General features: G+C 47.6%; 2 protein-coding genes across 2 annotated transcripts; one reads left to right on the forward strand and one right to left on the reverse strand.

Annotated features, from left to right (window-relative positions):
• Positions 1-345: 345 nt before the first annotated feature.
• LOC115183253 (kinesin-like protein KIF1C) lies at positions 346-21102 on the reverse strand. Its single transcript, XM_029744599.1, has 4 exons — positions 20522-21102; positions 2500-2627; positions 736-812; positions 346-525 (listed from the first exon to the last, which is right to left on the reverse strand). The coding sequence occupies exons 2-4, from the start codon at positions 2603-2605 to the stop codon at positions 346-348; spliced, it is 363 nt and encodes a 120-aa protein (XP_029600459.1). The 5' UTR covers positions 2606-2627; positions 20522-21102.
• LOC115183254 (proline-rich proteoglycan 2-like) lies at positions 11592-12773 on the forward strand. The gene has a single exon (XM_029744600.1). The coding sequence runs from the start codon at positions 11592-11594 to the stop codon at positions 12771-12773; it is 1182 nt and encodes a 393-aa protein (XP_029600460.1).
• Positions 21103-24378: the final 3276 nt, after the last annotated feature.

The raw sequence follows: 24378 nt of genomic DNA on the forward strand, positions 1-24378 counted from the left end.
CGATCTATAGCAATCCAGATCAATATATCATGAGTAGTATCTATAGCAATACAGATCAATATATCATGAGTAGTATCTATAGCAATACAGGTCAATATATAGTGTATAGTATCTATAGATAGATGGATCAATATATAGTATATAATCTATAGTATAGCTAGATGGGTGAATATATAATATAGATATAATGTGTATTATCTATAGCTAGATGGGTGAATATATAATATAGATATAATGTGTATTATCTATAGCTAGATGGGTGAATATATAATATAGATATAATGTGTATTATCTATAGCTAGATGGGTGAATATATAATATAGATATAATGTGTAGTATCTATAGCTAGATGGGTGAATATATAATATAGATATAATGTGTAGTATCTATAGCTAGATGGGTGAACCAACCTGTCTGTCCGTAAGCGAAGATACAGACATTGTATCCTTCAAAAGCATGAAGCAACATCTCCTCTCCAATGTCCTTATAGACTTGTCTCTGGGAGGCAAATCTGTCATCCTCCGCCTGGGTGAGACAGGACACAACATGGACACAACATGGACACACAGTTACCAGATTTACTATGAGGAACAGAGAAAGTGTGGGTACTTGGGCTCATCGAGAGAGAGAGAGCCTGGACACAACATGGACCCACAGTTACCAGATTTACTATGAGGAACAGAGAAACTGTGGGTAGTCGGGCTCACCGAGAGAGAGAGAGAGAGAGAATCTCACCGTGGTGTGTGACCAGTAAGAGTAGTCGAAGGTGAAACTCTTGCCTTCAGTCTTGGGCTGTTTGGGGTTGGAGATGCCTGAAGAGGATATACACACACACACACACACACACACACACACACACACAGTGTTGATAAAGGCCTGGGGTTTAGGGTTGTGTGTTTCCTGGGCTGTTTGGGGTTGGAGATGCCTGAAGAGGATATGAACGCGTTAGTACACACACACACACACACACACACACACACACACACACACACACACACACACACACACACACACACACACACACTGTTGATAAAGGCCTGGGGTTTAGGGTTGTGTGTTTCTTGGGCTGTTTGAGAACAAACACACACCCTCTAATCCCCAAGCTCAGACCCTAACCTCAACATACACCCTAACCCCCTTCAAACTGAACGTGCAAAAACAACAGACTCTAGGGTCACATGACTGGCACAGGAATTCTGGGATTGCTGCTGAGGCCTGTTCCATGTGACACTCAGACACACTCACACAGACACAGACACAGACACACACACACACACACACACACTCAGACACACACACACACACACCCACACACACTCAGACACACACACACACACCCAGGGTTTATTTATAGGCTCAGAGGGGGGTGCTTTGCTGTGATCTCTGGCACACTGATGCAACACAGAGAGTCTGACTCACTCAGCCTCACCCTGAACACACACACACACACACACACACACACACACACGTTACGTAACCTGCTGGAGATTTTCACAGGCAGCCATATTGTCTGAACTGTGTGAAAAGTTGAATATTAAAACACCTTCCTAGAATAACGTACAACCAATCACCATGACCGTTTTTTGCAGTTCATTAAATTCACACAGAGACGAGTACATGTCTGTCTACCTGCCTGCCTGCCTGCCTGCCTGTCTGCCTGCCTGTCTGTCTGCCTGTCTGTCTGCCTGCGAGACCTGTTTAAGAGATCAGGTGTCTGGGAGAGGACAAAAGGAGAGAAAGACAGACTTGTTAGAGAGAGAAAGAGAAAGAAAGAGAAAGAGAGAGAGAGAAAGAAAAAGAGAGAGAGAGAGGGAAAGAACAGGGGGAATGTGTCATCAGCATATGAAGAGAGTCATGTTACTATGGACTAAACCATCTCCCTCTCTCTAGAGGGGGGTATTCTGGACTAAACCATCTCCCTCTCTCTAAAGGGGGGTATTCTGGACTAAACCATCTCCCTCTCTCTAAAGGGGGGTATTCTGGACTAAACCATCTCCCTCTCTCTAAAGGGGGGTATTCTGGACTAAACCATCTCCCTCTCTCTAAAGGGGGGTATTCTGGACTAAACCATCTCCCTCTCTCTAAAGGGGGGTAATCTGGACTAAACCATCTCTCTCTCTCTAGAGGGGGTATTCTGGACTAAACCATCTTTCTCTCTAGAGGGGGGTATTCTGGACTAAACCATCTCCCTCTAAAGGGGGGTATTCTGGACCAAACCATCTCCCTCTCTTTCTCTCTAAAGGGGGGTATTCTGGACCAAACCATCTCCCTCTCTCTAGAGGGAGGTATTCTGGACTAGACCATCTCTCTCTAGAGGGGGGTAACCTGGACTAGACCATCTCTCTCTCTAGATGGTTATGCAAATCACTCGGAGAACAACCAGACCTCAACTGTGGGATTTAGGCAAATGCTCAGTGTGTGTGTGTGTGTGTGTGTGTGTGTGTGTGTGTGTGTGTGTGTGTGTGTGTGTGTGTGTGTGTGTGTGTGTGTGAGACTTACAGGTGGAGTTGCCCTGCATCTGTATAACACACTTGGCATCTCGGCTGGTCTCCCGGGAGTTGAAAGGTCGCACGCGTACCGCCACCTTCACCGAGGCTCCTGCCATCCTCACCTCTGACCCCTTACCCCTAGAACACAGAACACATCTTTAGAACAGGGAACACATCTTAAGAACACAGAACTTTGCCTTCCTATTCCCTGTGTACTACAATAGACCAGAGCCTCTTGACTAAAGCTGTGTACAACTATAACAGGCGGTACCCAGGTGGTACCCAGTCTAACTACTACACTATAACAGGTGGTACCCAGGTGGTACCCAGTCTAACTACTACACTATAAAAGGCGGTACCCAGTCTAACTACTACACTATAACAGGCGGTACCCAGTCTAACTACTACACTATAACAGGCGGTACCCAGTCTAACTACTACACTATAACAGGCGGTACCCAGTCTAACTACTACACTATAACAGGCGGTTACCCAGTCTAACTACTACACTATAACAGCGGTACCCAGTCTAACTACTACACTATAACAGGCCGGTGGTACCCAGTCTAACTACTACACTTTAACAGGCGGTACCCAGTCTAACTACTACACTATAAAGGCGGTACCCAGTCTAACTACTACACTATAAACAGGCGGTACCCAGTCTAACTACTACACTATAAAAGGCGGGTACCCAGTCTAACTACTACACTATAACAGGCGGTACCCAGTCTAACTAATACACTATAAACAGGCGGGTACCCAGTCTAACTACTACACTATAACAGGCGGTACCCAGTCTAACTAATACACTATAACAGGCGGTACCCAGTCTAACTACTACACTAACAGGCGGTACCCAGTCTAACTACTACACTATAACAGGCGGTAACCAGGTCTAACTACTACACTAAACAGGCGGTACCCAGTCTAACTACTACACTATAACAGGCGGTACCCAGTCTAACTACTACACTATAACAGGCGGTACCCAGTCTAACTACTACACTATAACAGGCGGTACCCAGTCTAACTACTACACTATAACAGGCGGTACCCAGTCTAACTACTACACTATAACAGGCGGTACCCAGTCTAACTACCACACTATAACAGGCGGTATCCAGTCTAACTACCACACTATAACAGGCGGTACCCAGTCTAACTACCACACTATAACAGGCGGTACCCAGTCTAACTACCACACTATAACAGGCGGTATCCAGTCTAACTACCACACTATAACAGGCGGTATCCAGTCTAACTACTACACTATAACAGGCGGTACCCAGTCTAACTACTACACTATAACAGGCGGTACCCAGTCTAACTACTACACTATAACAGGCGGTACCCAGTCTAACTACTACACTATAACAGGCGGTACCCAGTCTAACTACCACACTATATACAGGCCGGGTACCCCGTCTAACTACTACACTATAACAGGCGGTACCCAGTCTAACTACTACACTATAACAGGCGGTACCCAGTCTAACTACTACACTATAACAGGCGGTACCCAGTCTAACTAATACACTATAACAGGCGGTACCCAGTCTAACTAATACACTATAACAGGCGGTACCCAGTCTAACTACTACACTATAACAGGCGGTACCCAGTCTAACTACTACACTATAACAGGCGGTACCCAGTCTAACTACTACACTATAAAAGGCGGTACCCAGTCTAACTACTACACTATAAAAGGCGGTACCCAGTCTAACTACTACACTATAACAGGCGGTACCCAGTCTAACTACTACACTATAACAGGCGGTACCCAGTCTAACTACTACACTATAACAGGCGGTACCCAGTCTAACTACCACACTATAACAGGCGGTACCCAGTCTAACTACTACACTATAACAGGCGGTACCCAGTCTAACTACCACACTATAACAGGCGGTATCCAGTCTAACTACTACACTATAACAGGCGGTACCCAGTCTAACTACTACACTATAACAGGCGGTACCCAGTCTAACTACTACACTATAACAGGCGGTACCCAGTCTAACTACTATACTATAACAGGCGGTACCCAGTCTAACTACTACACTATAACAGGCGGTACCCAGTCTAACTACTATACTATAACAGGTGGTACCCAGTCTAACTACTACACTATAACAGGCGGTACCCAGTCTAACTACTACACTATAACAGGCGGTACCCAGTCTAACTACTACACTATAACAGGCGGTACCCAGTCTAACTAATACACTATAACAGGCGGTACCCAGTCTAACTACTACACTATAACAGGCGGTACCCAGTCTAACTACTACACTATAACAGGCGGTACCCAGTCTAACTACTACACTATAACAGGTGGAACCCAGTCTAACTACTATACTATAACAGGCGGTACCCAGTCTAACTACTATACTATAACAGGTGGTACCCAGGTGGTACCCAGTCTAACTACTAATAGTGGCTACTCCATCACTCATTTAGTGGTTAATAGTGGCTACTCCATCACTCATTTAGTGGCTAATAGAGGCTACTCCATCACTCATTTAGTGGTTAATAGAGGCTACTCCATCCCTCATTTAGTGGTTAATAGAGGCTACTCCATCACTCATTTAGTGGTTAACAGTGGCTACTCCATCACTCATTTAGTGGTTAACAGTGGCTACTCCATCACTCATTTAGTGGTTAATAGTGGCTACTCCATCACTCATTTAGTGGTTAACAGTGGCTACACCATCACTCATTAATTGGTTAACAGTGGCTACTCCATCACTCATTTAGTGGTTAATAGAGGCTACTCCATCACTCATTCAGTGGTTAATAGTGTCTACTCCATCACTCATTTAGTGGTTAATAGTTGCTACTCCATCACTCATTTAGTGGTTAATAGTTGCTACTCCATCACTCATTTAGTGGTTAACAGTGTCTACTCCATCACTCATTTAGTGTCTACTCCATCACTCATTTAGTGGTTAATAGTGTCTACTCCATCACTCATTTAGTGTCTACTCCATCACTCATTTAGTGGTTAATAGTGGCTACTCCATCACTAATTTAGTGGTTAACAGTGTCTACTCCATCACTCATTTAGTGGTTAATAGTGGCTACTCCATCACTCATTTAGTGGTTAATAGTGGCTACTCCATCACTCATTTAGTGGTTAATAGTGGCTACTCCATCACTCATTTAGTGGTTAATAGAGGCTACTCCATCACTCATTTAGTGGTTAATAGTGGCTACTCCATCACTCATTTAGTGGTTAATAGTGTCTACTCCATCACTCATTTAGTGTCTACTCCATCACTCATTTAGTGGTTAATAGTGGCTACTCCATCACTAATTTAGTGGTTAACAGTGTCTACTCCATCACTCATTTAGTGTCTACTCCATCACTCATTTAGTGGTTAATAGTGGCTACTCCATCACTCATTTAGTGGTTAATAGTGGCTACTCCATCACTCATTTAGTGGTTAATAGTGGCTACTCCATCACTCATTTAGTGGTTAATAGAGGCTACTCCATCACTCATTTAGTGGTTAACAGTGGCTACTCCATCCCTCATTCAGTGGTTAACAGTGGCTACTCCATCCCTCATTCAGTGGTTAATAGAGGCTACTCCATCACTCATTTAGTGGTTAACAGTGGCTACTCCATCACTCATTCAGTGGTTAATAGAGGCTACTCGAGGTGCTAAGGGGATTTTAGTGGGCGTATTCCTCCCCACGTTCCTGCTGCGTCAGAGGTGAAATGGACTGCTGCACCTAATTATTCTCTATCGACATTATCGGGAATTAATCTAAACGTTTTTATTTATTGAGGGAAGTAATTACCTGGATAATTATTGATCTGGATTTATCGCCCAGCCCTACTACAGACTGCCCTTTGAGACATGTTACAACTACAACACTACTACAACGTAACTACAACACTACTACAACGCTACTACACTATGTTTAAACCATAAATCTCTCTCACCTCCTACTTTGTAACCTGCAGCCACATTCACAACACAATTATAGCATTTAGAGGTACCAGGACCAGATACAGCGGGCTGGTAGAGGTACCAGGACCAGATACAGCGGGCTGGTACCAGGATCTGATGCAGCAGGCTGGTACCAGGACCAGATACAGCAGGCTGGTAGAGGTACCAGGACCAGATACAGCAGGCTGGTACCAGGATCTGATGCAGCAGGCTGGTACCAGGACCAGATACAGCAGGCTGGTACCAGGACCAGATACAGCAGGCTGGTAGAGGTACCAGGACCAGATACAGCGGGCTGGTAGAGGTACCAGGACCAGATACAGCAGGCTGGTACCAGGATCTGATGCAGCAGGCTGGTACCAGGACCAGATACAGCAGGCTGGTACCAGGACCAGATACAGCAGGCTGGTAGAGGTACCAGGACCAGATACAGCAGGCTGGTAGAGATACCAGGACCAGATACAGCAGGCTGGTAGAGGTACCAGGACCAGATACAGCAGGCTGGTAGAGGTACCAGGATCAGATACAGCAGGCTGGTAGAGGTACCAGGATCAGATACAGCAGGCTGGTACCAGGATCTGATACAGCAGGCTGGTAGAGGTACCAGGATCAGATACAGCAGGCTGGTAGAGGTACCAGGATCAGATTCAGCAGGCTGGTACCAGGATCTGATACAGCAGGTTGGTAGAGGTACCAGGCTGGTAGAGGTACCAGGACCAGATACAGCAGGCTGGTAGAGGTACCAGGATCGTTCCACTGCTCCTGAATCCAAAGTCACTGAGCTCTACGGGTCGTTCCACTGCTCCTGAATCCAAAGTCACTGAGCTCTACGGGTCGTTCCACTGCTCCTGAATCCAAAGTCACTGAGCTCTACGGGTCGTTCCACTGCTCCTGAATCCAAAGTCACTGAGCTCTACGGGTCGTTCCACTGCTCCTGAATCCAAAGTCATAGCTGGTCGTTCTATTGCTCCTGAATCCAAAGTCACTGAGCTCTACGGGTCGTTCCACTGCTCCTGAATCCAAAGTCACTGAGCTCTACGGGTCGTTCCACTGCTCCTGAATCCAAAGTCACTGAACTCTTCAGTACGGGTCGTTCTACTGCTCCTGAATCCAAAGTCACTGAGCTCTACGGGTCGTTCCACTGCTCCTGAATCCAAAGTCACTGAGCTCTACGGGTCGTTCCACTGCTCCTGAATCCAAAGTCACTGAGCTCTACGGGTCGTTCCCACTGCTCCTGAATCCAAAGTCACTGAGCTCTACGGGTCGTTCTACTGCTCCTGAATCCAAAGTCACTGAGCTCTACGGGTTGTTCCACTGCTCCTGAATCCAAAGTCACTGAGCTCTACGGGTCGTTCCCACTGCTCCTGAATCCAAAGTCACTGAGCTCTACGGGTCGTTCCACTGCTCCTGAATCCAAAGTCACTGAGCTCTACGGGTCGTTCCACTGCTCCTGAATCCAAAGTCACTGAGCTCTACGGGTCGTTCCACTGCTCCTGAATCCAAAGTCACTGAGCTCTACGGGTCGTTCCACTGCTCCTGAATCCAAAGTCACTGAGCTCTACGGGTCGTTCCACTGCTCCTGAATCCAAAGTCACTGAGCTCTACGGGTCGTTCTACTGCTCCTGAATCCAAAGTCACTGAGCTCTACGGGTCGTTCCACTGCTCCTGAATCCAAAGTCACTGAGCTCTACGGGTCGTTCCACTGCTCCTGAATCCAAAGTCACTGAGCTCTACGGGTCGTTCCACTGCTCCTGAATCCAAAGTCACTGAGCTCTACGGGTCGTTCTACTGCTCCTGAATCCAAAGTCACTGAGCTCTACGGGTTGTTCCACTGCTCCTGAATCCAAAGTCACTGAGCTCTACGGGTCGTTCCACTGCTCCTGAATCCAAAGTCCCTGAGCTCTACGGGTCGTTCCACTGCTCCTGAATCCAAAGTCACTGAGCTCTATGGGTCGTTCTATTGCTCCTGAATCCAAAGTCACTGAGCTCTACGGGTCGTTCCACTGCTCCTGAATCCAAAGTCACTGAGCTCTACGGGTCGTTCCACTGCTTCTGAATCCAAAGTCCCTGAGCTCTTCAGTACGGGTCGTTCTACTGCTCCTGAATCCAAAGTCACTGAGCTCTACGGGTCGTTCCACTGCTCCTGAATCCAAAGTCACTGAGCTCTACGGGTCGTTTCACTGCTCCTGAATCCAAAGTCACTGAGCTCTACGGGTCGTTCTACTGCTCCTGAATCCAAAGTCACTGAGCTCTACGGGTCGTTCCACTGCTCCTGAATCCAAAGTCACTGAGCTCTTCAGTACGGGTCTTTCTACTGACAATGTTTGTCTATGGAGATTGCACGGCTGTGAGCTCAATTTGATACACCTGAGATTATACACCTGTCAGCAACCTGTCTAGCATGTGATCCACCACTGCAGTAGCATGTTAGCAGTGTAAACACACACACACACACACACTATGCAAACAGACACACACACACTATGCAAACAGACACACACACACACTATGCAAACAGACACACACATACTATGCAGACACAAAGACACATACTATGCAGACACAGGGACAGAGATAGACAGACGACACAAAGTATTTTGATTTTCAGGTTTGACTCGTATGATCGGGTTCAAAGACACACACAACACGTGTGTGTGTGTGTGTGTGTGTGTGTGTGTGTGTGTGTGTGTGTGTGTGTGTGTGAGGTACAGAGTACTGAAGAAGCAGAGTGGAATGTGTTCTAGGAGAGAAACCCTGACATCACAGGAAAGGCATTCTAAAACACACAGTGCTGTTTCCAGTGCAGGGCATTATACAGTGCTGTTTCCAGTGCAGGGCATTATACAGTGCTGTTTCCAGTGCAGGGTATTATACAGTGCTGTGGCAGTGTTTCCAGTGCAGGGCATTATACAGTGTTGTTTCCAGTGCAGGGTATTATACATTGCTGTTTCCAGTGCAGGGTATTATACAGTGGCCGTGTTTCCAGTGCAGGGTATTATACAGTGCTGTTTCCAGTGCAGGGTATTATACAGTGGCCGTGTTTCCAGTGCAGGGTATTATACAGTGCTGTTTCCAGTGCAGGGTATTATACAGTGCTGTTTCCAGTGCAGGGTATTATACAGTGGCCGTGTTTCCAGTGCAGGGTATTATACAGTGCAGTGGCCATGTTTCCAGTGCAGGGTATTATACAGTGCTGTGGCCATGTTTCCAGTGCAGGGTATTATACAGTGGCCGTGTTTCCAGTGCAGGGTATTATACAGTGCAGTGGCCATGTTTCCAGTGCAGGGTATTATACAGTGCTGTGGCCATGTTTCCAGTGCAGGGTATTATACAGTGCTGTGGCCATGTTTCCAGTGCAGGGTATTATACAGTGCAGTGGCCATGTTTCCAGTGCAGGGTATTATACAGTGCAGTGGCCATGTTTCCAGTGCAGGGTATTATACAGTGCAGTGGCCATGTTTCCAGTGCAGGGTATTATACAGTGCAGTGGCCATGTTTCCAGTGCAGGGTATTATACAGTGCTGTGGCCACCAGAAATACACACAAGGGCCCGTTCATTTATTTTTTGGGATGCACAAAACAATTTAGGCGACAGGGATCTTGAAACAGTAGGGGATTGGATGTCTCTAGTCTGGGTAGTTTAGCTAACCTTCAACTCCTTGCCTCCGTCTCTGCTGCAACCAAAAAGCTGGATCTTAACATCTAGCAAGTTAGCAAACCAAATACATAGCTGGAGTCCTGAGCTGGACATTTGACACATCTTTGATTTCTGACGGTTATAAACAGTGGCGTCTCCAGCACCCCTGCAGCCCCCAGTATATGGTACAAACGCTACAAGGCCCAAGTCCAGTGTTAAGGCGTCCACATGCTTCCCACCCCAAACTGCTCGGAACAGTTTGTGCGTATATTATGACAACATCTGGTGACGTTTTGGTCAACAATGGGTTTTTTTTCCTGCCGTTTGTGGACACATTTCTTTTCCCCTCGAGGCCAAATTTGGGTTTGCCAAAGTTGATACCCCTTCAGCGGTCATTGGCCAACAGTAGGGATTCTTCAATGAAGTGTTTGTTGTCATTAAACGATAGATGACTCATTTTCATGCACATCTTTTTACGTTGAGAAATACTGCACCAAACATCTCAGTTGGATGTAAAATTGCGCGACTGAGATCTCCTCTGCAAAAACGTTGACATGAATGACATAGTTCCTGAGTCATCTCAGAATCATTCAGACTACGGCTTCTCAAAATGGACAAACAGTACTATTACCGCTGTTTTCTGGTTTTTCAAGCGAAGGTCTTTGAAGGTGTTATGGAGCACCCTTGTTCGGTTCACCTCGCCGAGTTTGGCTGATGCCCTTTAGAAACATAAGCATTTAGGCTAAAACAATGCGATGCGTAATCCTTTAGGGTCCAGTAGGATCTGAGTGTTTTAAACTGTTTAGAGATAACAACCCATAACACTGGTCTACTGTAAGAACCCAAGTCTGAGATGTAGAAGGACTACCAGAGGGCAGGCTGCTCCCACGGACAGTAGCCCAGCCCGGCATGTGAGTCAAGGTGATCAGAGGCAATTAAGCACAGTTGACGGTGCTAACGAGCTATTCCCTTTCCCCTACATGAGAGAGGAGGGAACCGGCAGAGAGGGGGGAACCGGCGGAGAGGAGGGAACCGGTAGAGAGAGGGGGGAACCGGTAGAGAGGGGAGGAACCGGTAGAGAGGGGGGGAACCGGTAGAGAGAGGGGGGAACCGGTAGAGAGGAGGGGAACCGGTAGAGAGGAGGGGAACCGGCAGAGAGGGGGGAACCGGCAGAGAGGGGGGAACCGGCAGAGAGGGGGGGAACCGGTAGAGAGGGGGGGAACCGGCAGAGAGGAGGGAACCGGCAGAGAGGAGGGAACCGGCAGAGAGGGGGGAACCGGTAGAGAGGAAGGAACCGGTGGAGAGGGGGGAACCGGCAGAGAGGGGGGGAACCGGCGGAGAGGGGGGGAACCGGTGGAGAGGGGGGGAACCGGCGGAGAGGAGGGGACCGGCAGAGAGGAGGGAACCGGCAGAGAGGGGGGGAGAAAAGAGTGTTTGCTTCTCCAAACGAAAGGACGTATCTTTCGGAAGGGAGAAGAAGGGGACAAACTACTTCTGGGGAATGGCCACCACGGATCAGGACCACCACCCAAAGGGTCCGGATCAGAACCACCACCCAAAGGGTCCGGATCAGGACCACCACCCAAAGGGTCCTCTCCACGGATCAGTACCACCAAAAGGGTCCGGATCAGGACCAGCACCCAAAGGGACCGGATCAGGACCACCACCCAAAGGGTCCTCTCCACGGACCAGGACCACCACCCGAAGGGTCCTCTCCACGGACCAGGACCACCACCCAAAGGGTACGGATCAGGACCACCACCCAAAGGGACCAGATCAGGACCACCACCCAAAGGGTCCGGATCAGGACCACCACCCAAAGGGTCCGGATCAGGACCACCACCCGAAGGGTCCGGACCAGGACCACCACCCGAAGGGTCCGGACCAGGACCACCACCCAAAGGGTCCTCTCCACGGACCAGGACCACCACCCAAAGGGTCCGGATCAGGACCACCACCCAAAGGGACCGGATCAGGACCACCACCCAAAGGGACCAGATCAGGACCACCACCCAAAGGGTCCTCTCCACGGACCAGGACCACCACCCAAAGGGTCCGGATCAGGACCACCACCCAAAGGGACCGGATCAGGACCACCACCCAAAGGGTCCGGATCAGGACCACCACCCAAAGGGTCCGGATCAGGACCACCACCCAAAGGGTCCTCTCCACGGGTCAGGACCACCACCCAAAGGGACCTCTCCACGGGTCAGGACCACCACCCAAAGGGACCTCTCCACGGGTCAGGACCACCACCCAAAGGGACCTCTCCACGGGTCAGGACCACCACCCAAAGGGTCCTCTCCACGGACCAGGACCACCACCCGAAGGGTCCTCTCCAAGGACCAGGACCACCACCCAAAGGGTCCGGATCAGGACCACCACCCAAAGGGTCCGGATCAGAACCACCACCCAAAGGGACCTCTCCACGGATCAGGACCACCACCCAAAGGGTCCTCTCCACGGATCAGGACCACCACCCAAAGGGTCCTCTCCACGGACCAGGACCACCACCCAAAGGGACCGGATCAGGACCACCACCCAAAGGGTCCTCTCCACGGGTCAGGACCACCACCCAAAGGGACCTCTCCACGGGTCAGGACCACCACCCAAAGGGACCTCTCCACGGGTCAGGACCACCACCCAAAGGGACCTCGCCACGGACGGATCGTTAAGGCGGTGACGCCCCCGTGATTTATGTTATAGTTTAAAGATACTCTCCTTAAGTTCCTTGTTCTTTTGAAAAAAAAAGATTTGTGTTTTCCTTGGGGAGATCATCCTTGATTGTTTTGGAGTGTTTAAGAATAAAGAAATACCTCAATAGAGAACTTTGTTCAGTTAAGAAAACTTGTTTCCGTCTCATTTATTCCACCTTTCCGCTTTAGAGCAACCTCAAATGACTTCCACTCACAAAGACTACAGTTATGCAGTTTGTCTTGTTTTTAAACTGTTTAGAGATAACCCATAACACTGGTCTACTGTCAGATACCTAGTCTAAGACTACAGTTTGTCCTGTTTTAAACTGAGAGACGCTCCTCTAACACCATCACCACTATTCAGGTTTAGGTCTGAAGTAGAGAGACTGAGAGAAACAGTCTCCTGAGTAGTGTTTTCAACTGTCTCTATGCTCTCTCTATGTGTGTGTGTGTGTGTAACAGAGAAGTGTATGTGTATGTGTGTGTGTGTGTGTGTGTGTGTGTGTGTGTGTGTGTGTGTGTGTGTGTGTAGTGTGTAGTCTGTGTGTGTGTGTGTGTCTGTGTGGTGTGTGTGTCTGTGTCTGTGTGTGTGTGTGTAGTGTGTGGTGTCTGTGTCTGTGTGTGTGTCTGTGTGTGTGTGTGTCTGTAGTGCGTAGTGTGTGTGTCTGTGTGTGTGTGTGTGTGTTTGTGTGTGTCTGTGTGTGTGGTGTCTGTGTCTGTGTTTGTGTGTGTGTCTGTGTGTGTGTGTGTGTGTGTGTGTGTCTGTGTGTGTGTGTGTGTGTGTGTGTGTGTGTGTGTGTGTGTGTGTGTGTGTGTGTGTGTGTGTGTGTGTGTGTGTGTGTGTGTGTGTGTGTGTGTGTGTCTGTGTGTGTGTGGTCAGAGCGTTATGGCAGTAGTAAAACTAATTGTGATGACATCATCACATTCGATGACGGTTGAGCGGACTCTGAACAACCCCTTTCAACAGGCTGGAGACTTTAAGACCATCACAAATGGCACCCTATTCCCTATATAGTGCACTACTTTAGACCAGGCCCCCATAGGGCTCAGTGGTACACTATATAGGGACTATTAGCAGGACACGAGTAAACGCACTTTCATTCATTTCATAGCGAACATTCTAGTAACATCTAGTAACCAGCAGGTAGCCTAGTGGTTAGAGCGTTGGACTAGTAACCAGCAGGTAGCCTAGTGGTTAGAGCGTTGGGCCAGTAACCAGCAGGTAGCCTAGTGGTTAGAGGGTTGGACTAGTAACCAGCAGGTAGTCTAGTGGTTAGAGCGTTGGACTAGTAACCAGCAGGTAGCCTAGTGGTTAGAGCGTTGGGCCAGTAACCAGCAGGTAGCCTAGTGGTTAGAGCGTTGGGCCAGTAACCAGCAGGTAGCCTAGTGGTTAGAGGAGGCAGGTAGCCTAGTGGTTAGAGGAGGAAGGTAGCCTAGTGGTTAGAGCGTTGGGCCAGTAACCAGCAGGTAGCCTAGTGGTTAGAGCGTTGGGCTAGTAACCAGCAGGTAGCCTAGTGGTTAGAGCGTTGGGCCAGTAACCAGCAGGTAGCCTAGTGGTTAGAGCGTTGGGCCAGTAACCAGCAGGTAGCCTAGTGGTTAGAGCGTTGGGCCAGTAACCAGCAGGTAGCCTAGTGGTTAGAGCGTTGGGCCAGTAACCAGCAGGTAGCCTAGTGGTTAGAGCGTTGGACTAGTAACCAGCAGGTTGCCTAGTGGTTAGAGCGTTGGGCCAGTAACCAGCAGGTAGCCTAGTGGTTAGAGCGTTGGGCCAGTAACCAGCAGGTAGCCTAGTGGTTAGAGCGTTGGACCAGTAACCAGCAGGTAGCCTAGTGGTTAGAGCGTTGGGCCAGTAACCAGCAGGTAGCCTAGTGGTTAGAGCGTTGGACTAGTAACCAGCAGGTAGCCTAGTGGTTAGAGCGTTGGGCTAGTAACCAGGGTAGCCTAGTGGTTAGAGCGTTGGACTAGTAACCAGCAGGTAGCCTAGTGGTTAGAGCGTTGGACTAGTAACCAGCAGGTAGCCTAGTGGTTAGAGCGTTGGGCTAGTAACCAGGGTAGCCTAGTGGTTAGAGCGTTGGACTAGTAACCAGCAGGTAGCCTAGCGGTTAGAGCGTTGGGCCAGTAACCAGCAGGTAGCCTAGTGGTTAGAGCATTGGACTAGTAACCAGCAGGTAGCCTAGTGGTTAGAGTGTTGGACTAGTAACCACAGGTAGCCTAGTGGTTAGAGCGTTGGGCCAGTAACCAGCAGGTAGCCTAGTGGTTAGAGGAGGCAGGTAGCCTAGTGGTTAGAGCGTTGGACTAGTAACCAGCAGGTAGCCTCGTGGTTAGAGCGTTGGACCAGTAACCAGCAGGTAGCCAAGTGGTTAGAGCGTTGGATTAGTAACCAGCAGGTAGCCTAGTGGTTAGAGCGTTGGACCAGAAACCAGCAGGTAGCCTAGTGGTTAGAGTGTTGGACTAGTAACCAGCAGGTAGCCTAGTAATTAAGAGCGTTGGACTAGTAACCAGCAGGTAGCCTAGTGGTTAGAGCGTTGGACTAGTAACCAGCAGGTAGCCTAGCGGTTAGAGCATTGGACCAGTAACCAGCAGGTAGCCTAGTGGTTAGAGCGTTGGGCCAGTAACCAGCAGGTAGCCTAGTGGTTAGAGCGTTGGGCTAGTAACCAGCAGGTAGCCTAGTGGTTAGAGGAGGCAAGTAGCCTAGTGGTTAGAGCGTTGGACTAGTAACCAGCAGGTAGCCTAGTGGTTAGAGGAGGCAGGTAGCCTAGTGGTTAGAGCGTTGGACTAGTAACCAGCAGGTAGCCTAGTGGTTAGAGCGTTGGGCCAGTAACCATCAGGTAGCCTAGTGGTTAGAGCGTTGGACCAGTAACCAGCAGGTAGCCTAGTGGTTAGAGGAGGCAGGTAGCCTAGTGGTTAGAGCGTTGGGCCATAACCAGCAGGTAGCCTAGTGGTTAGAGCGTTGGGCCAGTAACCAGCAGGTAGCCTAGTGGTTAGAGCGTTGGGCCAGTATCCAGCAGGTAGCCTAGTGGTTAGAGCGTTGGGCCAGTAACCAGCAGGTAGCCTAGTGGTTAGAGCATTGGACTAGTAACCAGCAGGTAGCCCAGTGGTTAGAGGAGGCAGGTAGCCTAGTGGTTAGAGTGTTGGACTAGTAACCACAGGTAGCCTAGTGGTTAGAGCGTTGGGCCAGTAACCAGCAGGTAGCCTAGTGGTTAGAGCGTTGGGCCAGTAACCAGCAGGTAGCCTAGTGGTTAGAGAGTTGGGCCAGTAACCAGCAGGTAGCCTAGTGGTAAGAGCGTTGGGCCAGTAACCAGCAGGTAGCCTAGTGGTTAGAGCGTTGGGCCAGTAACCAGCAGGTAGCCTAGTGGTTAGAGGGGCAGGTAGCCTAGTGGTTAGAGGAGGCAGGTAGCCTAGTGGTTTGAGCATTGGACTAGTAACCAGCAGGTAGCCTCATGGTTAGAGCATTGGACGAGTAACCAGCAGGTAGCCTAGTGTAGTGGTTAGAGCGTTGGACTAGTAACCAGCAGGTAGCCTGGCGGGTAGGAGCGTTGGGCCAGTAACCAGCAGGTAGCCTAGTGGTTAGAGCGTTGGGCCAGTAACCAGCAGGTAGCCTAGTGGTTAGAGCGTTGGACTAGTAACCAGCAGGTAGCCTAGTGGTTAGAGCGTTGGACTAGTAACCAGCAGGTAGCCTAGTGGTTAGAGCGTTGGACTAGTAACCAGCAGGTAGCCTAGTGGTTAGAGCGTTGGGCCAGTAACCAGCAGGTAGCCTAGTGGTTAGAGCGTTGGGCCAGTAACCAGCAGGTAGCCTAGTGGTTAGAGCGTTGGGCCAGTAACCAGCAGGTAGACTAGTGGTTAGAGCGTTGGACTAGTAACCAGCAGGTAGCTGGTTAGAGTGTTGGACTAGTAACCGAAAGGTTTCAAGATCGAATCCCCGAGCTGACAAGGTACAATCTGTTGTTCTGCCCCTGAACAAGACAGTTAACCCACTGTTCCTAGGCAATCATTGTAAATAAGAATTTGTTCTTAACTGACTTGCCTGGTTAAATAAAGGTTAAATAAATAAAAACAAACTGGGTGAATGGAATATGAATGACAGTAACCTAAACCCATCACTGTTACCCCTATACACATCTACCTCCATCACTCCAGTATCCCTGTCCCCTTCCCCCTATACACATCTACCTCCATCACTCCAGTATCCCTGTCCCCTATACACATCTACCTCCATCACTCCAGTATCCCTGTCCCCTATACACATCTACCTCCATCACTCCAGTATCCCTGTCCCCTTCCCCCTATACACATCTACCTCCATCACTCCAGTATCCCTGTCCCCTATACATATCTACCTCCATCACTCCAGTATCCCTGTCCCCTTCCCCCTATACACATCTACCTCCATCACTCCAGTATCCCTGTCCCCTTCCCCCTATACATATCTACCTCCATCACTCCAGTATCCCTGTCTCCTTCCCCCTATACATATCTACCTCCATCACTCCAGTATCCCTGTCCCCTATACATATCTACCTCCATCCCTCCAGTATCCCTGTCCCCTTCCCCCTATACATATCTACCTCCATCACTCCAGTATCCCTGTCTCCTTCCCCCTATACATATCTACCTCCATCACTCCAGTATCCCTGTCCCTTATACATATCTACCTCCATCACTCCAGTATCCCTGTCCCCTTCCCCCTATACATATCTACCTCCATCACTCCAGTATCCCTGTCCCCTATACATATCTACCTCCATCACTCCAGTATCCCTGTCCCCTATACATATCTACCTCCATCACTCCAGTATCCCTGTCCCCTTCCCCCTATACATATCTACCTCCATCACTCCAGTGTCCCTGTCTCCTTCCCCCTATACATATCTACCTCCATCACTCCAGTATCCCTGTCCCCTTCCCCCTATAAATATCTACCTCCATCACTCCAGTATCCCTGTCCCCTATACATATCTACCTCCATCACTCCAGTATCCCTGTCTCCTTCCCCCTATACATATCTACCTCCATCACTCCAGTATCCCTGTCTCCTTCCCCCTATACATATCTACCTCCATCACTCCAGTATCCCTGTCTCCTTCCCCCTATACATATCTACCTCCATCACTCCAGTATCCCTGTCCCCTATACATATCTACCTCCATCACTCCAGTATCCCTGTCTCCATCCCCCTATACATATCTACCTCCATCACTCCAGTATCCCTGTCTCCTTCCCCCTATACATATCTAACTCCATCACTCCAGTATCCCTGTCCCCTATACATATCTACCTCCATCACTCCAGTATCCCTGTCTCCTTCCCCCTATACATATCTACCTCCATCACTCCAGTATCCCTGTCCCCTATACATATCTACCTCCATCACTCCAGTATCCCTGTCTCCTTCCCCCTATACATATCTACCTCCATCACTCCAGTATCCCTGTCCCCTTCCTCCTATACATATCTACCTCCATCACTCCAGTATCCCTGTCTCCTTCCCCCTATACATATCTACATTCATCACTCCAGTATCCCTGTCCCCTTACCCCTATACATATCTACCTCCATCACTCCAGTATCCCTGTCTCCTGTACATATCTACCTCCATCACTCCAGTATCCCTGTCTCCTTCTCCCTATACATATCTACCTCCATCACTCCAGTATCCCTGTCCCCTTCCCCCTATACATATCTACCTCCATCACTCCAGTATCCCTGTCTCCTGTACATATCTACCTCCATCACTCCAGTATCCCTGTCTCCTTCTCCCTATACATATCTACCTCCATCACTCCAGTGTCCCTGTCCCCTTCCCCCTATACATATCTACCTCCATCACTCCAGTATCCCTGTCCCCTTCCCCCATACATATCTACCTCCATCACTCCAGTATCCCTGTCCCCTTCCCCCTATACACATCTACCTCCATCACTCCAGTATCCCTGTCCCCTATACACATCTACCTCCATCACTCCAGTATCCCTGTCCCCTTCCCCCTATACATATCTACCTCCATCACTCCAGTATCCCTGTCTCCTTCCCCCTATACATATCTACCTCCATCACTCCAGTATCCCTGTCACCTTCCCCCTATACATATCTACCTCCATCACTCCAGTATCCCTGTCTCCTTCCCCCTATACATATCTACCTCCATCACTCCAGTATCCCTGTCCCCTATACATATCTACCTCCATCACTCCAGTATCCCTGTCCCCTTCCCCCTATACATATCTACCTCCATCACTCCAGTATCCCTGTCCCCATCCCCCTATACATATCTACCTCCATCACTCCAGTATCCCTGTCCCCTTCCCCCTATACATATCTACCTCCATCACTCCAGTATCCCTGTCTCCTTCCCCTATACATATCTACCTCCATCACTCCAGTATCCCTGTCCCCATCCCCCTATACATATCTACCTCCATCACTCCAGTATCCCTGTCTCCTTCCCCCTATACATATCTACCTCCATCACTCCAGTATCCCTGTCCCTTATACATATCTACCTCCATCACTCCAGTATCCCTGTCCCCTTCCCCCTATACATATCTACCTCCATCACTCCAGTATCCCTGTCCCCTTCCCCCTATACATATCTACCTCCATCACTCCAGTATCCCTGTCTCCTTCCCCTATACATATCTACCTCCATCACTCCAGTATCCCTGTCCCCATCCCCCTATACATATCTACCTCCATCACTCCAGTATCCCTGTACATTGTTAATATGGTAATGACCCTGTATATTGTTAATATGGTAATGACCCTGTATATTGTTAATATGGAACTGACCCTGTATATTGTTAATATGATAATGACCCTGTATATTGTTAATATGGTAATGACCCTGTATATTGTTAATATGTATTATATGCATGTTAATATGGAACTGACCCTGTATATTGTTAATATGGTAATGACCCTGTACATTGTTAATATGGTAATGACCCTGTATATTGTTAATATGGAACTGACCCTGTATATTGTTAATATGGTAATGACCCTGTACATTGTTAATATGGTAATGACCCTGTATATTGTTAATATGGAACTGACCCTGTATATTGTTAATATGTATTATATGTATGTTAATATGGAACTGACCCTGTATATTGTTAATATGGTAATGACCCTGTATATTGTTAATATGGTAATGACCCTGTATATTGTTAATATGGTAATGACCCTGTATATTGTTAATATGGAACTGACCCTGTATATTGTTAATATGGTAATGACCCTGTATATTGTTAATATGGAACTTAATTGTACATTTCTTATTCCTATTTCTCCTGTGTGTTTTTTTCTAGTGTTACAATGTTATTGATTGTTGGGGTTAGAGTTTGCCAGAAAGGCATTTCACTGTACTTGTTCATGTGCCATTAAAAGTGGAAACCTGAACCTGAACAGGCTGGACCGCCGCAGGTCCACGTGATCCCTCAGGCGACGTCACCAGAGACGGGCTTGGTGCCACCGGGGCCAGCGAGACTACCGACAGTCAAGTGACTTTAATCACAATCTAATTCGTTGTCCTAATACTATGTCAAAAATAATAATACTAATAAAACAATTTCTGTAAATAAAGGCGTCATAACCTGAAGGATGATTGGAATGTTTCTAACTCCATAGTTACTGACCACACACCGTGTCTGTCTGTGAGCTGGCCAGGCCTACCCGTCCGGTCCCGTGTCTCTGAGCTGATCAGGCCTACCCGTCCGGTCCCCGAGGCCAATTTATGACTCACCTTTACTGGAGAAAAAAACGGTGTGTCTAGTGTCTCAGCGACGTCCAGTCAGATAATCCTCGTCATGCCCCGTTACCGCACCAGACAGAAATAAGTTCCACGGAGAAAAGCGTTCCAAAGTTGGGTGGCGGCGCTGTGTCCTTTAGACCAAATACAACTCCTCACGACCTCAAAGGAAAAGTTCCCAAACCATTAAAACTGTCGTTAATACTGGGAGATTAAGTGTCGTTGAGAAAGGATTTAGTCCCGGGAGAGAGAAACGGAAAGTTTTAGCGTCGGCCGATCGGTGTGGTCTGATTTCGGATTGGGCTGAATCACGGCAGAGGAAAAGGAAAGCAGAGTTCTGGTCCCGTTAACGTTCTGTCTGTCCGGTGAACCGGAGTTAGTTTGACCTAAGGTCCCGGTCTGACAGTTGGACGGGGAAGTCCTCTATCCGTTATTTACCGGGCCGGTTGGAACGGAAAAATAAAAATAAAAAATAAAAAATAAAGTGTGCGGCCCTCGCCTCAAGCGCTCCTCCTCTCCTCACCTCTCGCACTGCTCAGAGGAACCAGCCGGTCGCCATCACCCGCGTGACGTCAGGGGTAGGACCGGACAGCGCGCTCAGTTAAAGGGGCAGTGTATTTGGGTGTGTTAGAGCAGGGATCGAGCAAAAACCTGCACTCCCAGTACCGCTCCAAATCAAATCAAATCTTATTAGTCACATGCGCCGAATACAGCAGGTGTAGTAGACCTCACAGTGAAATGCTGAATACAACAGGTGTAGTAGACCTCACAGTGAAATGCTGAATACAACAGGTGTAGTAGACCTCACAGTGAAATGCTGAATACAACAGGTGTAGTAGACCTCACAGTGAAATGCTGAATACAACAGGTGTAGTAGACCTCACAGTGAAATGCTGAATACAACAGGTGTAGACCTCACAGTGAAATGCTGAATACAACAGGTGTAGTAGACCTCACAGTGAAAAGCTGAATACAACAGGTGTGGTAGACCTTACAGTGAAATGCTGAATACAACAGGTGTAGTAGACCTCACAGTGAAATGCTGAATACAACAGGTGTAGTAGACCTCACAGTGAAATGCTGAATACAACAGGTGTAGACCTCACAGTGAAATGCTGAATACAACAGGTGTAGTAGACGTTACAGTGAAATGCTGAATACAACAGGTGTAGTAGACCTCACAGTGAAATGCTGAATACAACAGGTGTAGTAGACCTTACAGTGAAATGCTGAATACAACAGGTGTAGTAGACCTCACAGTGAAATGCTGAATACAACAGGTGTAGTAGACCTTACAGTGAAATGCTGAATACAACAGGTGTAGTAGACCTCACAGTGAAATGCTGAATACAACAGGTGTAGTAGACCTTACCGTGAAATGCTGAATACAACAGGTGTAGACCTCACAGTGAAATGCTGAATACAACAGGTGTAGTAGACCTCACAGTGAAATGCTGAATACAACAGGTGTAGTAGACCTCACAGTGAAATGCTGAATACAACAGGTGTAGTAGACCTCACAGTGAAATGCTGAATACAACAGGTGTAGTAGACCTCACAGTGAAATGCTGAATACAACAGGTGTAGTAGACCTTACCGTGAAATGCTGAATACAACAGGTGTAGACCTCACAGTGAAATGCTGAATACAACAGGTGTAGTAGACCTCACAGTGAAATGCTGAATACAACAGGTGTAGTAGACCTTACAGTGAAATGCTGAATACAACAGGTGTAGTAGACCTCACAGTGAAATGCTGAATACAACAGGTGTAGTAGACCTCACAGTGAAATGCTGAATACAACAGGTGTAGACCTCACAGTGAAATGCTGAATACAACAGGTGTAGTAGACCTCACAGTGAAATGCTGAATACAACAGGTGTAGTAGACCTCACAGTGAAAAGCTGAATACAACAGGTGTGGTAGACCTTACAGTGAAATGCTGAATACAACAGGTGTAGTAGACCTCACAGTGAAATGCTGAATACAACAGGTGTAGTAGACCTCACAGTGAAATGCTGAATACAACAGGTGTAGACCTCACAGTGAAATGCTGAATACAACAGGTGTAGTAGACGTTACAGTGAAATGCTGAATACAACAGGTGTAGTAGACCTCACAGTGAAATGCTGAATACAACAGGTGTAGTAGACCTTACAGTGAAATGCTGAATACAACAGGTGTAGTAGACCTCACAGTGAAATGCTGAATACAACAGGTGTAGTAGACCTTACAGTGAAATGCTGAATACAACAGGTGTAGTAGACCTCACAGTGAAATGCTGAATACAACAGGTGTAGTAGACCTTACCGTGAAATGCTGAATACAACAGGTGTAGACCTCACAGTGAAATGCTGAATACAACAGGTGTAGTAGACCTCACAGTGAAATGCTGAATACAACAGGTGTAGTAGACCTCACAGTGAAATGCTGAATACAACAGGTGTAGTAGACCTCACAGTGAAATGCTGAATACAACAGGTGTAGTAGACCTCACAGTGAAATGCTGAATACAACAGGTGTAGTAGACCTCACAGTGAAATGCTGAATACAACAGGTGTAGTAGACCTTACAGTGAAATGCTGAATACAAAAGGTGTAGTAGACCTTACAGTGAAACGCTGAATACAACAGGTGTAGACCTCACAGTGAAATGCTGAATACAACAGGTGTAGTAGACCTCACAGTGAAATGCTGAATACAACAGGTGTAGTAGACCTCACCAGTGAAATGCTGAATACAACATGTGTAGTAGACATCACAGTGAAATACTGAATACAACAGGTGTAGTAGATCTCACAGTGAAATGCTGAATACAAAAGGTGTAGTAGACCTCACAGTGAAATGCTGAATACAACAGGTGTAGTAGACCTCACAGTGAAATGCTGAATACAACAGGTGTAGTAGACCTCACATTGAAATGCTGAATACAACAGGTGTAGTAGACCTCACAGTGAAATGCTGAATACAACAGGTGTAGTAGACCTCACAGTGAAATGCTGAATACAACAGGTGTAGTAGACCTCACATTGAAATGCTGAATACAACAGGTGTAGTAGACCTCACAGTGAAATGCTGAATACAACAGGTGTAGTAGACCTCACAGTGAAATGCTGAATACAACAGGTGTAGTAGACCTTACAGTGAAATGCTGAATACAACAGGTGTAGTAGACCTCACAGTGAAATGCTGAATACAACAGGTGTAGTAGACCTAACAGGGAAATGCCGAATACAACAGGTGTAGTAGACCTTACAGTGAAATGCTGAATACAACAGGTGTAGTAGACCTTACAGTGAAATGCTGAATACAACAGGTGTAGTAGACCTCACAGTGAAATGCTGAATACAACAGGTGTAGTAGACCTCACAGTGAAATGCTGAATACAACAGGTGTAGTAGACCTTACAGTGAAATGCTGAATACAACAGGTGTAGTAGACCTCACAGTGAAATGCTGAATACAACAGGTGTAGTAGACCTCACAGTGAAATGCTGAATACAACAGGTGTAGTAGAACTTACAGTGAAATGCTGAATACAACAGGTGTAGTAGACCTCACAGTGAAATGCTGAATACAACAGGTGTAGTAGACCTTACAGTGAAATGCTGAATACAACAGGCGTAGTAGACCTCACAGTGAAATGCTGAATACAACAGGTGTAGTAGACCTCACAGTGAAATGCTGAATACAGCAGGTGTAGTAGACCTCACAGTGAAATGCTGAATACAACAGGTGTAGTAGACCTCACAGTGAAATGCTGAATACAACAGGTGCAGTAGACCTCACAGTGAAATGCTGAATACAACAGGTGTAGTAGACCTCACAGTGAAATGCTGAATACAACAGGTGT

The sequence above is a fragment of the Salmo trutta genome, unplaced genomic scaffold (assembly GCF_901001165.1).
Source record: "Salmo trutta unplaced genomic scaffold, fSalTru1.1, whole genome shotgun sequence".
NCBI classification, from domain to species: domain Eukaryota; kingdom Metazoa; phylum Chordata; class Actinopteri; order Salmoniformes; family Salmonidae; genus Salmo; species Salmo trutta.

Coding starts and splice junctions, on each gene's coding strand:
- LOC115183253 (XM_029744599.1), bottom strand. CDS start 2,605: ATGGCAGGAGCCTCGGTGAAGGTGGCGGTACGCGTGCGACCTTTCAAC. Junction 813..2,499: donor GATGCAGGGCAACTCCACCT/GTAAGTCTCACA, acceptor TATCCTCTTCAG/GCATCTCCAACCCCAAACAG. Junction 526..735: donor CTTACTGGTCACACACCACG/GTGAGATTCTCT, acceptor TGTCTCACCCAG/GCGGAGGATGACAGATTTGC.
- LOC115183254 (XM_029744600.1), top strand. CDS start 11,592: ATGGCCACCACGGATCAGGACCACCACCCAAAGGGTCCGGATCAGAAC.